Raw genomic sequence first — 14,554 nt, forward strand, 5'->3', positions numbered from 1 at the left:
TCGTTGTATGACTCTTAACACAGGTCTGCAGCTGGATTTCTCCTAGGCCAAGGAAAAGAGAGGAAGGGAAGGGTCTGGAAGCTAGGCTGTACTTCAGGAGAAAACACAGAGTTAAATTGTGCCTGAATACATCGCAAGCTACAACCCCACTGGACTAACCATTACACCCTTTCCTTCATTCTGCTCCCTCCATCATTCTAAAGCTTGCATAGGTCAAAGCTACTATCAAACTTTTCGTCTTTCTCTCCCTCCAAACAAATTGTGCTTTTTGCTGGTGAAATTATGCATCATCTTTACAACTTTTCCACAAATGCAATATCAACATTTCTTGTCCTCTTTGTTATTTAGAAGGAATCACCCAAGGCAGTGAATAAGAAACCCCTTACTATACAACTGTGGTGCAAAATGTAACACAGAAGACCAATTAAGTGCGCAGTAAGCCACCATGTAGCCACCTAATGGTGCAATGGGGAAGCAACCTGCCTAGAGAGCAGAAGGCTGTTCATTCGAACCCCCACTGGTGTGTTTTCCCAGAATATGACAAACTCCTATATTGGGCAGCAGTGATATAAGAAGGTGCCGAAAGGCATCATCTCAGACTGCGTGGGAGAAGGCAATGGTAAACCCCTCCCGTATTCTACCAAAGAAAATCACAGGGCTCTGTGGTTGCCAAAAGTCAACACCGACTTGACAGCACAACCTTTTTCTTTTTTTAAGCCCCCCTGTAAAACCCACACCATCTGCTTGTGGCATATTTGTGCAGAACCAAATAAAAATGCAGTCATTCCAGCTGCCTCTTCCTTTTTTCTACAGAGCAGTGGAATTGCTGTAACTTCCCAGGAATTGACTCTCTTAATGAGTAGTTGTATAGCAAGTTGTTTTACAGCTGCTTCCCTCAAACACAAAGCAATCTTATGTTTGTTTAACTAAGCTTTATTCAGAAACAGCTTGGTTTTTCTCCTCCTCTTTTCCCTCCCTTATTCTTTCTGACTCCACCCCCCACACTCTCTACAGGATCCTCACAAGGACAAACTTCTAATTAACAAAACATGATAGGATGGAATACAACACAAGTGTATCATGGTTAAACATCAAGATACTCATCAAAACTGTAAAGTCCTGAAATTAAATCTAAGCTTCACACAGCAAGTGTGAATTTTATTTTGCAATCACAGTTATGGGAGCAAAGCAGTTATTTCCATCTGATCGCACCCTTTTCTGCTTATGTAAAAAGCACACCAGCAAGTGGGAAAATGCAAGCAATGTAAACTTCACTGTAATTATTTTGAAAAATGAGTTCAGTGAATCAGATTCTTCTGCTACTATGACGACGAATATTTATATACCGCCTTTCAGCAAAAGTTCCTAAAGTGGTTTGCATAGAGAAATAAAAAATAAATAAATTAAATGGCTGGCTGCCCCCAAAGGACTCACAATCTAAAAAAGAAACATAAGATAGACACCAGAAACAGCCACTGGAAAGATGCTGAGCTGGGGATGGATAGGGCCAATTGCTCTTCCCCTGCACACTATCAAAGCATTTCCTATTAGGAGGATCCCAGGGCCACTTCACAGATAGCAAGAATGGGGGGGGGGGCTAGGGGGAGTGTTTTCTCTACATCTGTGTAGCAAAGCACTGTGTTCAAACAAGTCTTCAGATGTTTGACAATAAGGGCCAAGAACTCCGACAAAGAGAGGAAATATAAGTTTTGGGGGAAATTAATATTGGAATTCAATTTAGTGATACAATGATTCTGTGGAAGCATCAGTTCTCATCCTTTGGAAAGACCACCCACCAACGATCAGTGAACCATCTGAAAGAGCACCAACAGCACTTTATGAAGCACAGGGCAAGCACCAGCCTAGACAACACAGCTGAAAGGAATGTGGTTGACAGTCTGCAGTTTTTTGGGGAAAGGCAAGAGTTGTATTCTACCTAGCAACCTTTCGTGCTTTGTTAATTAGAAGTTTGTCCCTGTGGGGATGCTGGAGAGAGTGTGGGGGAGGATGAAAGAAAAGGGAGGGAAAGAAGAAGGAGAAAAATTAAGTTGTTTCTGAATAAAGTTTAGTTAAACTTTATGTTGATAAAATTGCTTTGTGTTTACGAGGGGAGCAGCTATAAAACAGCAAGCAGAGCAAAATGCCACTAAGAAAGGTAGGAGAGTTACATTCACAATGCATTGCAAATACATGCTGAAACAGGGATAACTTGCAGGTCAACTCTCACCTTGGGAGTATGCCAGTGCAAGGAAAAACTCTCAGGACAAGAGGCTGTGACATTTCAGGTCAGTAAACCACAATGTCAGGTGGTAGGCATGTAGTTGAGCGCTCACTCTCCCAACAGACCTTGGCTCAGTAGGAAAATGTGTGCTTTGCTCAACAACCAATTCTATTTTCAAGTTTGGGGTTTTGTTTTCTACTTTCACCATGGCTCACTTCTCAGCCAACCAGAGGCAACAAAACTGGACTAGAACCTGCCTTGGCCTGGATCACTGTATCTTTGCAGAACCAGAGCATGCTGTGCTCCATTTGATTAAAGAACAACTCAAAGCTTAATTGTAGTCCCGCTCATTTTCATGACGATATATTGGGATAGTTCTAGGAGAGCAACTGATCTTCTTGAAAACATCATACAACATTATTTATCAGTATCACAAACATATAAAGTATCGCAACTCTACTGCATTAGGGTACTGGTATTATAACTTCTCTAATCAGAGCAATTCAGAAGCAAAACATTAAAGTAGTAATTCCTCCTTCCATAATGGCAGCTCTCTCACGAATGAACATGAATGTTTTTGTTTTTTACTGTGAAGAGCTGATATTTTCTCCTAAGACAACCTTTCCCAGAAATAACTACGAAGAGGGTTCATAGGTTACTTACGCAAGCCTTATCACAACTCACAGCAAGCAGAGGTTATTTGTTTCAAGTGACCAGTAAGGAACAAAACATTTGTTTAAGTGCAAGCGACCCATAAAACACACATTTATCATTTTCATGGGTAAACTCTACTTTATCAGTATGATTCCATAAGCAATAATTGGCTTTTAGACTCTTCCCACACACACAAGAGGAATCCTTGTGCCTTCTCTTAACAATGATCATCACATACACTTCACAGAGGAGGATATGTGCTTTTTACTAGTACTGACAGATGTGTTCCCATTGAGACTATTGTCAGACTTAAAAACATACCTTAGGTATCCAACCAACAAAGTTTATCAACATCTGAGGACCCTACTGAGCATGAAGAAAAAGGAGATGCAAGTACTGCCTCCACCTCATCACTAAAAGCATTTTCAATTGTGGGCGGGGCATGGGGGAAAGAAGAGAGATATATTGGGAAAGCAGATCATGAACACATTATGTGTTATTTTATTCTTGGGCACACGCTCAAAATGAAGAATGTCATATAGACTAGACAGAGAGCGAGAGACTCCTATGCTGTCCAGTACTATCTTGGTCCAGGGTCACATTCTTGTACATGTCATGTCACATGGCTATTTCCACGACATGATCTGTGATCCTGGACACAGCAACACATACAGGAGTCCCAGATTTATATTCACGTTTAAGAATAGTTGGGCAGGCAAGCCAACCATAAATTCTACCATTTTAGAATTAAATGCATGCACTGTGATAATTTGCAATGTTGTTTTACTGACTCAAAAAGGTGGGCATCAGAAGCTGGAAAAGTGTTTGCAGATACAGTCTTTTAATGAAGGAACTGGTTTTGCCTGGCTGAATGACTGCAGAAAAAGAAGCCAAATGCTTAAGATAGATGCCAGATCAAATAATAACAACCTTCAGGAGCCAATCTGCTACCCATTATTACGTGTCCAATTGCCAGATGCGCTCTATTTTCAGTAGAATGACCTTTTCCTCCCAAAACATTCAGATCCTAAAATATTTGTTACTTTTGAATATCACAGATTTAATCAAGCCTCAGCTCAATAAATACTCAGTTGACAAGAATAGGGATACTTTCTAATTCAAATGCAACATATTTGGATTCCATCAATTGCCTTTTAAAAACATCAGTGTAAACAACTACCTAGGATTTATATGCTACTTTAGAGCACTTCACCTTTTATTCAGTTTAATTTCTATACCGCCTTTCATACAATTCATCCGTTCATCTCATTAACCTTTATGCCAGTTCTGTAAAGTAGGGTAATATCATTTCCATATTGCATATAGGGTGAGAGAATGGCTTGTGTGAGGCTACCTAGCAAGTTCATAGAAGGAGCAAGTTGCGAACTGGAGTCGTCCTGGTTTACAACTCAGTCTTGCCTCTACAGCACACTATCTCTTGTCCTAAACACATTGACTGACATCCTAAATTACTCAAAAGGCGTCCTATCGAAACCAAGTTGTCCTTTGAGTAACTCCTGAGTAGTACTATTGAATCACTTAGTCTGAATGTCCACCATATTATTGAAGGTGTTCCACTGAAATCAGGAGGATACAAGTGAATTTTGATAGGATAGAGATGCACTTTTTAAAAATAAATATTGGAGCCAATTCCATTCTAACATTTTGTAAAAGATGATTTTCAGCAGGTCCCACAGGCATGCACAGAACAACATTTTATCAAAATACACCATCTATGGCAGTAGTTCCCAGTCTGGGAGCCTCCAGATGTTGCTGAACTCTAACTCATCCCATCAGCCCCAGCTACAATTTATTGTGGCTTGGGATGATGGGAGCTGTAATTCAGCAACATCTGGAGGCTCCCAGTTTGGGAACCACTGGTCTATGCTGTGTGTTAAAAAATAACAGCAATGAGCTGTATTCAGCAATAATCTAAGATCCAGGTTAGGGAATCACATCATTTATTTTATGTATTTATTTAGAAATATTTATGCCCTGCCCCTCCAGTGCAATACTGCTTGGGGTGGCTCACAACAAATAACACATGTAAATAAAACTCAGTTAAAACTAGAGCCAATTCAAACCAAATTTACAAATTAAAAACTCACTAAGGCAAGAATAAAATTTTTAAAGCCTCTCTGTAGTGAACAGTCCCTCCTTTCCCCTAAAGAGTGAAATGGAAGTGACCCCTGTCCTGACTGACAGGCAGTGAACTCTAGGGATCAGCCACTCAGCACACGGTGGGTGGGACCTTGAGGGCCATGAGGAAGGGAGAGAAGGGTCTCTTTGTTCAGTTGAAGCCAGGCTGGGCTTGCAACAGGATGATAGCCATGGAGCTGGCTACTGAAAAGGACTGCAGATCCTTGAGAGACAGGATTGCAGGATACTTGAAGCTCATCAGGTGAAGGGTGAGTTTTCAAGGAAAAGGGGATGTAGTTTAGGGAACAGTTTGCTAGTCAGTTTGCTAGCAAACTGACTAGCAAACTGAAACTTATTTTCTTTTAGCATGCCTTGCATATCCTTGCAATTGTTCTATTGTGTTCAGAGCAGCACCTAGGTAATTTTGGAGCCTGGACCTAAAGGCCTTTGGAGCCCCACCCCCACCCCCTGCAAATTAAGCATCATCATGCTCGACTGGGCAACCTTACAACTCGGGACAGACTAAAAAGGATTTGGGGGCCCCCAGGGGCTGTGGAGACCCTGGACTTTGGCCCCAGGGTAAATAATTTATTTATTATTATTTATTTATTCAATTTCTATACTGCCTTTCCAAAAATGGCTCAGGGCGGTTTACACAGAGAAATAACAAACAAATAAGATGGAGCCCTGCCCCCAAAGGGCTCACAATCTAAAAAGAAACATAAGGTAGACACCAGCAACAGTCACTGGAGGTCCTGTGCTGAGGGTGGATAGGGCCAGTTACTCTCCCCCTGCTAAAAAAAGAGAATCACCACATTAAAAGGTGCCTCTTTGTTAGCAGCAAAGCTAACATAGCTCAACAAGGAGAGAGAAATGTTCTTGGTCCCCTGAGGGAGGGAGGCCCACTAGCTGGGTTGCAGCTTGCTCTTTGCTCCCCACCCTTGTGCTTCTCCGGAGAAGACATGGAGGCAGGAGCCCATCGTCATTTTGTGTCCCAGAGCCCACTCCAACCTTGCTACATCCCTGGACATGTCTAAAGAAGCCCTGTGAATGAGACTAATAAGCCAAATGTATTAAACAGCAATTTTTTTTAAAGAGAGCAAAAGTCTGAGTTATGTTGATTAATGGCAGCAAGCAGCTTATTCAATAGAGCTCAATGTCTGAATAATCCAACCTGTTGAGGTTGAAACAAGATGGGATATATCACTCTCCTCACAAAGAATAAAATATGGGGGCGGGGTGTAATCACTCTGCAACAATCCAACAAATAACTGAAGTGGCTGGTGCAAAATTTTTCCTTTCCCAACCTAAGCAAACATCCTGCCTCAGAAAATCTAAACCCCTTCTCCAGTTACTAAATTCCACAGTGCTGGAGTAGGAAGCAATTTCACCCCTTCAGCAATTTTTATCAGGTCACATTTCCGTTCTTCTCAGAATTCAACGCAGTGCTTGACTTGGACTGACATCCAGCCACCCAAATGCCAAGTGCACACCATTTCAAAACAAGGGGAAAGACCTAGTTCAGCTAGGTCTCTGGCCTGTGTCATGTGTCAAGCAAACCCAAATAAGTTTGATGTCATGCTAGCACAGTTTCCCCGGGAAGATGGAAGGAGGTGAGCACCCAAGGGTTAATGAGATTTCTTAATGAAAGAGCCTTCAAGGAGAAAGGTTGCTATAAAGTGCAGGCCCAAAGGAATGATAAATTGTGAGAGAGCATGGGAGCAAAAGACCAAAACATTTGAAGCATACAATGTACTCTATAACGTTCATTGCCAAAACTAGCAGCAATGTCCCATTGCCAAAACACAGCTGCCTCATGCTCTCTTGTGCTGGCAGGAATAATAGGCACACCCTACGTTTTAACAATTGTCCAGCCATTTGAGAGGCTGGAGTTGTACCAAAGAAAAGCATGTCTGAGATAAAATGTTTGGGCCATATTAACCTGTAAATACCAATAGAACTGTAGTCTGCAATAAACTGTGGACTATTTAACGCTACAGTTCCTGTACCTGGATCCTTTAGGAGTTACTCCTAGGTCAGAACAGATAATCATACCTCCATTGCTTGCTTTGGGTACCACTGTTTGGATGCTACTAGAAAGAGATATTTTGTGGCGGCACACCCATTTGTCCTCTCCAGAGGAAGGAGTTTTATAGTTGCTTCCCTCATAAACACAAAGCAACCTTATGTTTGTTTAACTAATTTTTATTCAGAAACAACTCAATTTTTCTCCTTCTCCTTTCCCTCCCTTTTCTTTCTGACTCCACCCCCCCTCTACAGGATCCCCAATGCGACAAACTTCTAAAATCACAAAACATAAAAGACTGGATATAGAATGTAACAGAAGATTTGCCAGGTTCAGTTCACAGAAGCTGTTAGACAATTTGTAGTTTTAATGAGATTTCATTTGTAATGTTTAATACTATATTGTAAGCTGCTTTGAGGGCCATAAAGTGGAAAATCAGGATATAAGTTTTATAGAAATATAAATAAAATCCCTCTCTTCTGCTTAGATCTGCTTAAATGGGGTTACCACACTGGCCTAGCTTCAAGAATGTTAGAGCACTGATACACAGATGTAGTATCATCAGAAAAGGGGAAAGATGCTCATGTAACCTAGCCCAAATAAAAAGAGTATATTACTAATCCAGTATTGGACTCAAATATACCCAGTCAGTCATGTAAATTTAAAAAAATTTAAGGTTGCATTGCACATAACAGCACTGTAAAGTGGGGGAAATCAACTCCCCATTATGTATTTTGCATTGGCAGTACAGGAATGGAACATCAGTGAAGATAATAGGTCAAATGTAATATTTTTGTACATACAAAAATGACTGAAACTGACCGTCATCTATTGACCACTTTCCCATCCAATGTAACTGGGGTTCAAAAGTGATCCCTACACCAAAGTATAAATTGCAATTTACCAAAAATGAAAAATTTAAAAAAAATTTAAAGTGCGAATGCATGAAATATCACAGGGCAACTGACCTCATTAAGAAGAATACCTGGGGCTGTAAAAGATTGAAATTAAAGTTGTATCCTTTTTATCCCATTAGTCCTGGTCAAGTTGACCCCACTATCTGAACAGTTAATGGCTACTCTCTAATGCTTTTGTGTAAGCAAACAGAGAAGAGAGAAGCAGCATATAGTTCAGAGCAGAAAGGAACCTCAGAATATGATTCGACTCAAGGTCATTTTTCTCCTTCCAATCCACTGCTGTTGGGGGTGGTGCACGTTTTTTCTTTATATGTGCACATCCCCCTTTATATAGTGCCTTGAAGGTTGTTTGTTTCTTCTTAAGCACATCATTATTTTATCACAAAAACAAATGCTTTCTGTACCCTGGATTCTGTGTTGCGGGAGGAGAGCTATCTAGTGGTATTTTGGGCTTGAGACAGTTAAATAAGCATCAGTATGGCCAGAAGAGGTCAGCTAGTTATTCTGTTGAAACTGGGCCAGCTCTGTGGTTTTTCACCACTCCATGGCAGGCAGCCAAATATGAATAGAACTTCGTCCCATTTTCACTGACACAGAACATTTGTTTCTCAAACTCATCTTCCTTCCAGCTCTGGCCAAGAAACATTTTGCCAGGTGGCATGAATTTTTCCCCTACTTGGTTTGTCACAAAGTCATCAAAAGAGGAGGGCGTGATGAATCTGAAAATTACATTGGTGGATCAATCCAGGGCTGGGTTTAAAATGCAGATTTAAAAGCAAGCCAACGGGGATTTTAAACTCAAAGCTGGGGTCAGTAAAAAGGGTCCGGTGCTAGCTACCTTCTAGACCAGGCCTGCTCAACTTCGGCCCTCCTGCAAATGTTGGCCTACAATTCCCATAATTCCTGGCTATTGGCTGCTGTGGCTGAGAATTATGGGAGTTGTAGTCCAAAAACAGCTGGGGGGCCTAAGTTGAGCAGGCCTGTTCTAGACCATCACTGTGCAAAAGTGGAGTTATTGAGTTTTCATTGTTTATAGTAACATGGAGGGGATGTGTGGACCACCACACATCCACAAAAAGGGCAAAAATCAAACAGCTGACCACATGTTGGGACCCCTGCTGTTTCAGTTGTACATGAGGTTAGGAACATAGAAAGCTGCCTTATGCCGAGTCAGACCATTGGTCCATAAAGCTCAGTACTGTCTACTCGGACTGGCAGCAGCTTCTCCAAGGTTGCAGGCAGGAGTCTCTCTCAGCCCTATCTGGAGATGCATAGGAGGGACTTGGAACTTTCAGGTGCTCTTCCCAGAGCGGCCCCATTCCCTAAGCAAATATCTTACAGTGGTCACACATATAGTCTCCCATCCAAATGCAAACTAGGGTGAACCTGGCTTAGCAAAGGGGATCATTTATGCTTGCTACCACAAGACCAGATCTTCTCCCCAAGAGCAATCCCATCCCCTAAGGCGAATATCTTGCAGTGTTCTCTACACTTATCATTGTAGAAATTATGAGATTAAAGATAGGGGCCCTGAATGAATTCCCCACCCCCTGACTTCCCTCCGTTTCAGCCAAATCACAGGTTAAAACTGTAGTGATGGGAGCTAACACGAGGGCTAAGCTCCCTCTGGCTCTCCTGTAATTGAAACATTACTTATGAATGTGTGAAGGTCACACTCACTCACTCCCCATACAATGTTGGATAGGAACTATGATATCTCCCAAGAGCAGCTGTGGATTTAGCAAACATGGGCTGGGTTTTCTACCATACCTTATTATTTCTGCCCAAATCGTGCTGCCTAGCATAGCCTGTAAAAATGTTTCTTCAGCATAAGTCACAGTGAATAACTGACAAATGTTTTGGATGGCAGCAAGCCTAATGAGTCTGAGAAGGCTGCTCTTTTAAATTAGGCCTACAAAACATTCAAAGTGATTTTATAAGCCAATAACAGGACCACTTTGAGGGTTCACATTTAGCCAGTTTAGCTTTGCCACACTTTTAATGTATGACAGATGAAGGTATATGGAAAGATGGTCATCTTGGACTTTACTCCACCCTAAATGTACATCCTGAATCCACCTTCCCATCACCAATTGATTCCAAAAAGATCATTATCATGGCATGAGAAATCAAGGCTTGGCTTCATTGTGTAGTGGTCACCCAACTACTTCATCACACATACTTCGGGTCAAGCTCCTAAGAAGAGTCATCACAAATTGAAAATAAGCCCAAACTGGCAATAAGAATTAGCCTCAGGTCAGATAGAGCTAGGAAGTCTAGTGATTAAAGACATTTCTCCAACTTTTTACAGCAGAATGAATGGCATTAATTACTATTGTACTATTGAATATTCCATTGCATTGTTGAGTCTAGACATATTACCCACAGGTTATAAAATCAGGACTAGATCAAATAACTGAATGGAAGGTGCAGAACTACGGCAACTCAATACTTTTGTGCACCCAAGGCATGGCATCAAATGCCACCCCCCACACACCCTCCCCACCTTATTTCTCTCTTTTTATTTTTAAGTGGGAAGCTGGAGGGCAACTTGCCCCAATAGTCTGCTGTCTGATGACCACCTCACCTTGCCTCATGGAAGGGCCTCACCTGGTGGAGTCACTACTATGAGGTTAGAAAGGCAGTAAGCACAAGATACAATGGTCAGTATCCTGAGGGAGTTCACGCAAGCAATTTTCTTCATCACCTCCCTTCTCCCTGCAGTTCTTTGAGCCTCTGGAGAAGCCATCTGAGGGTTGAAGGACCCTCAATAACAACATGGCACGGGTGGCTGCAGAGGGAGGGAGAGATGCTCAGAAGCTTCCTCCACTAGAGAAAGCGGCTCCTCCCAGTTTCTGGAGCTCTTCCACTTCCCCTGTAGCCAGCCACGCTGCAGCCCACAGCACTGTAGAGTCGCTTGGCTTTTCTGAAGATTCGGGGTGCTGCAGGGTGGGGGGCAGTTGAAAAAGAAAATTGTTCTAACTCTCTTGTGTGATATTAGCCAATGACATTGGCACAGAGGTGGAGTGGTTACATTCATTCACAACTAGGTTACACTTCAACCTATATAGAGTCACAAGCAGCATCACTATCACATATTTTGGGTTTTTTTTAATGTAAAGAAATGGAGGGGGACAGACCTTGATTCTTTGCCTGCCACATTTCAGCTCTCCATCAGCTGTGGAAGTATCCCAGTAACTCCAATTTCGCACAAGGAAGCAAGTTCTTCATATTACAAGCAAGCACCTTCCAATTATGATGAGCCCTATACCTTTTCTATTTAGTGGTTTAGCTTCTTAACATTTGGTTAAAAAAAAAAATCCAGATCGAGAGGGAGAAACTCCAAAGCCAGTAATTAGTTTCACTTTGAAGCATGCAATTACTGCTGCTGGGAAGGAGGAGCATGAGAAGGCCATTGACTGTATCCGAAAGATCATTACTAGTACTGAGAAGGAGAGCACCACACGTCCTTTGGTAACTTACATCTATATAGGTGGTACTCACAAGCAGTTACTGCAGCAATGGGATGAGAGACAAGAGGAGGGGAAACCTGCATCATCAGTCTCATGGCAAACACACCGCTGAGGTGTCCCCTTCGCGTCAGACAAATGTCCACACATTGGTTGTTATAAATAGCACCATTGTACTTTTAGTGTATGTTCTGTAGCTAGAGTGGCACCCCTAGCCAATTATAAGCATAGGCCTTTTAGTTCTGTTCTTACCTGCCTGGCAACTCTCCGTGCTTCCCAGTAAGGTTTCGAGTCTTCTACAGCTTTGCCAATCTTCTTCACTAGTTCATCTAGTTTTATTGTAGCTTCGACCAGAACAGAACGAAATTTCTGGCGTGCATCCTACAAAGGAAAGGACAGCAAAACATGTTACTAAAATGATCTACTGATTAGTAGCAACTAATAAGCTTGTCCAATTGCAACAACATGGAGAAGCAATATTTCCAGAGCAAGAACAAAATTTTTGGAACACGTATCAATTTATGCTCAGTTTCCTGGAGCTACTAAAGATCATTGGGACAATGAGTGCAATACCTAACAACATTACTGGACTTCTAACTTTCTCTGGCAATCCTAACCAGACTTGAACAGAGGTCTATAAAAATGTGACTGTAAAAAAAAGATACTCATTGCTCATTTAATCAAGTAATTTTCATTGAGCAGCAGTCTAGGCCAAAGGTCGATACATCAAGCTCCACATCATATCAAGCCGATACATTGGTATTGGCTCAGTGCATTGGACTGGGGATGCAGGTAGCTTACTATAAAAGAAGATCAGGCATCCTGTGAAGAAAGCAGCTGTCTTTTCCTCTATTTCTCATCTCAGAATGCACCAGAGCAGGAAGCAATGTCATCATGTTATGTCCTTGTCCTGCTGCCATAGTTACAGGGTGCAGTCATCCCACCCTCACCCCCAGTAATGCACTAGGAACATAGGAAACTGCCATATACTGAGTCAGACCATTGGTCTATCTAGCTCAGTATTGTCTTCACAGACTGGCAGTAGCTTCTCCAAGGTTGCAGGCAGGAATCTCTCTCAGCCCTATCTTGGAGAAGTCAGAGAGGGAACTTGAAACTTTCTGCTCTTCCCAGAGCGGCTTCATCCCCTGAGGGGAATATCTTGCAGTGCTCACACATCAAGTCTCCCATTCAGATGCAACCATGGCAAACTCTGCTTAGCTATGGGGACAAGTCATGCTTGCTACCACAAGACCAGCTCTCCATAGTGATATCACTTCATATCCTGATGCATTCTAGGGTGACAAAATGGTGGGAAAGGTGGCAATTTGTATCACTGCTACCAACAGCTGCCTTCTAGACAGACACTTTCTTCACAGAACATTGGATCTTCTTAAAAAGGTAACCCCACCCCCTGATCCTCTCATAGGTTTGGTGCATTACCGATATGATGCAGCACTGCATTAAATCCAATGGCAATATCGGGAGGAAAATTTTCATCAGGATAGTTTCCAGTGAAAAATCATTAAATACATTATTTGATCTTATTACCAGGATTGGGTCAATCCCAATAATGAGCAGTGTACACAGTGCCTTCATAATTAGAGATAGAATTTGGAGCATTTCATTGCAGTACCTGGAATAGTTTGATACAGAACTCTCTCTCTCTTTGTTAGAGTAATAAAGGCATAAGCATATATGCAAGATAAATAAGGTTCTCCAGTTTTAAAAAATCACATTTATTACTATCACATTATTAAAGAAGTCACAGATAATGTTTTAGTCAATTAATCTGTTACTTGCATAAATATCTATAAGCATAAAACCCTAGCACTGAAGGAAGATTACATGCTTTGTGTGTCAGGCTGAGTTCCACTAATTAGAAAGGGGCTCACTCCCAAGGAGATCTGCAGAAATGCAGCCTTATAGCCTGCCTGAAAGCACATGATGGGATGCTTTGGTGGTCCAGTGCCTAATTGCCCCCTTTGCCTTACTGAACTGACAGCCAGCAACAGTTTCAGGCATGTAGGACACCTCTTATGCCTGCATCAAACTCCTATGCCTCCTTCCTGTCACCCAAATAGAAAGAGAAAGAAAGGAAAATGGCAAGCACCAATGCAAGAGGGGAGAGAAAGAGGAAGATAAGGGGGATATTTTTCCTATAACAATTAATCCAAGGCAGCTCTTAATCATTTGGAAAGTCTTTGAATCGATTCTTTGAAGCAATTAGTAATTGCTTAAATACTAAAAGCCCAAATTTGCATGTCATGAGAGGTCTTCCAAACAAATAATGATCTAGATTTGAACTGGGTTCATTTGAAAAAGAAAGTATACGTCTTTACAGGGGTTTATACTTCAAGACAAGGAAGTTGTTCTTAAGTCATGAGGCAGGGGGATTCTCCATTCCTATGGGAGAGATGATATTTTCAAACAGTTGACCTGAAGTTGTGATCTAGCTCATGCCATTTTTGAAGAAGTATTTTTTCTTTGTTTCAATAAGAGCAAAACGTTTCACATCCAAAAAGAAAGCCAGAAAAGGCAGACAATTTGCAACACAGTATTTACCAATGGGGGACGGAATGCATTTTAATTACAGCCAACAAGTTTAAAGATTGCTTTGTCTTAAAGTCTGATTCACTTTAAGAACTGTGCGCATGGATGACATCAGTTTTTATAATGTAGCATCTCTTGTGAAAATAGGTCAGGGCTACAAAACAGCATAGAACCATAATATGCACTTTTTTGGGTGAATGTGAGTGGGTGTAGAACTATTGTAAGCAACTTGAAGATCCTGTTAAATAAGATAAAGGCATCTGCAAAATTAAGGGCTTTAGTTTTCTAACAATCTGAAGTAATATTCTATGTTTTTATCTAGTCAACAGATAAGTTCAAGTGAAAGCTTGCCATACCCTCCAATATTTCATAGATTAAAGGACAGATACCTCTGAGTACTTATAACACATCTGTTCTTATATCAAGGATGAACACCTGAATGACACACCCACTATTTACACATTGATGAATGCCTACTATGTACTATATTACTTTACAATAAAAATGCCTGTTTACTGGCTTCCAAAGCAGTGATGTTAATATTTGACCTTAACCTAAAAACCATATTTGACCATAA

The 14,554-nt window shown here is 41.4% G+C and overlaps 2 protein-coding genes across 3 annotated transcripts in view; one reads left to right on the top strand and one right to left on the bottom strand.

Moving 5' to 3' along the window:
• The window catches only part of CAPN7 (calpain 7), an 82,792-nt gene extending 68,295 nt beyond the window's left edge, over window positions 1-14,497 (top strand). The window contains exon 21 of the mRNA XM_053265011.1: window positions 14,300-14,497. Coding sequence (XP_053120986.1) covers window positions 14,300-14,372 — 73 coding nt within the window. The 3' untranslated portion in view covers window positions 14,373-14,497. The remainder of the gene's footprint in view (window positions 1-14,299) is intronic.
• Window positions 1-14,554, bottom strand: part of SH3BP5 (SH3 domain binding protein 5) — a 61,279-nt gene that overhangs the window by 30,448 nt on the left and 16,277 nt on the right. The window contains exon 3 of one of the 2 annotated variants that reach the window (XM_053265012.1): window positions 11,680-11,808. In XM_053265012.1, the coding sequence (XP_053120987.1) occupies window positions 11,680-11,808 (129 nt within the window). Of the gene's footprint in view, window positions 1-3,196; window positions 3,219-11,679; window positions 11,809-14,554 lie in introns of those variants that run through there. The other variant, XM_053265013.1, reaches the window with a different exon arrangement.

Source organism: Hemicordylus capensis, chromosome 6, assembly GCF_027244095.1.
Source record: "Hemicordylus capensis ecotype Gifberg chromosome 6, rHemCap1.1.pri, whole genome shotgun sequence".
NCBI classification, from domain to species: Eukaryota; Metazoa; Chordata; class Lepidosauria; order Squamata; family Cordylidae; genus Hemicordylus; species Hemicordylus capensis.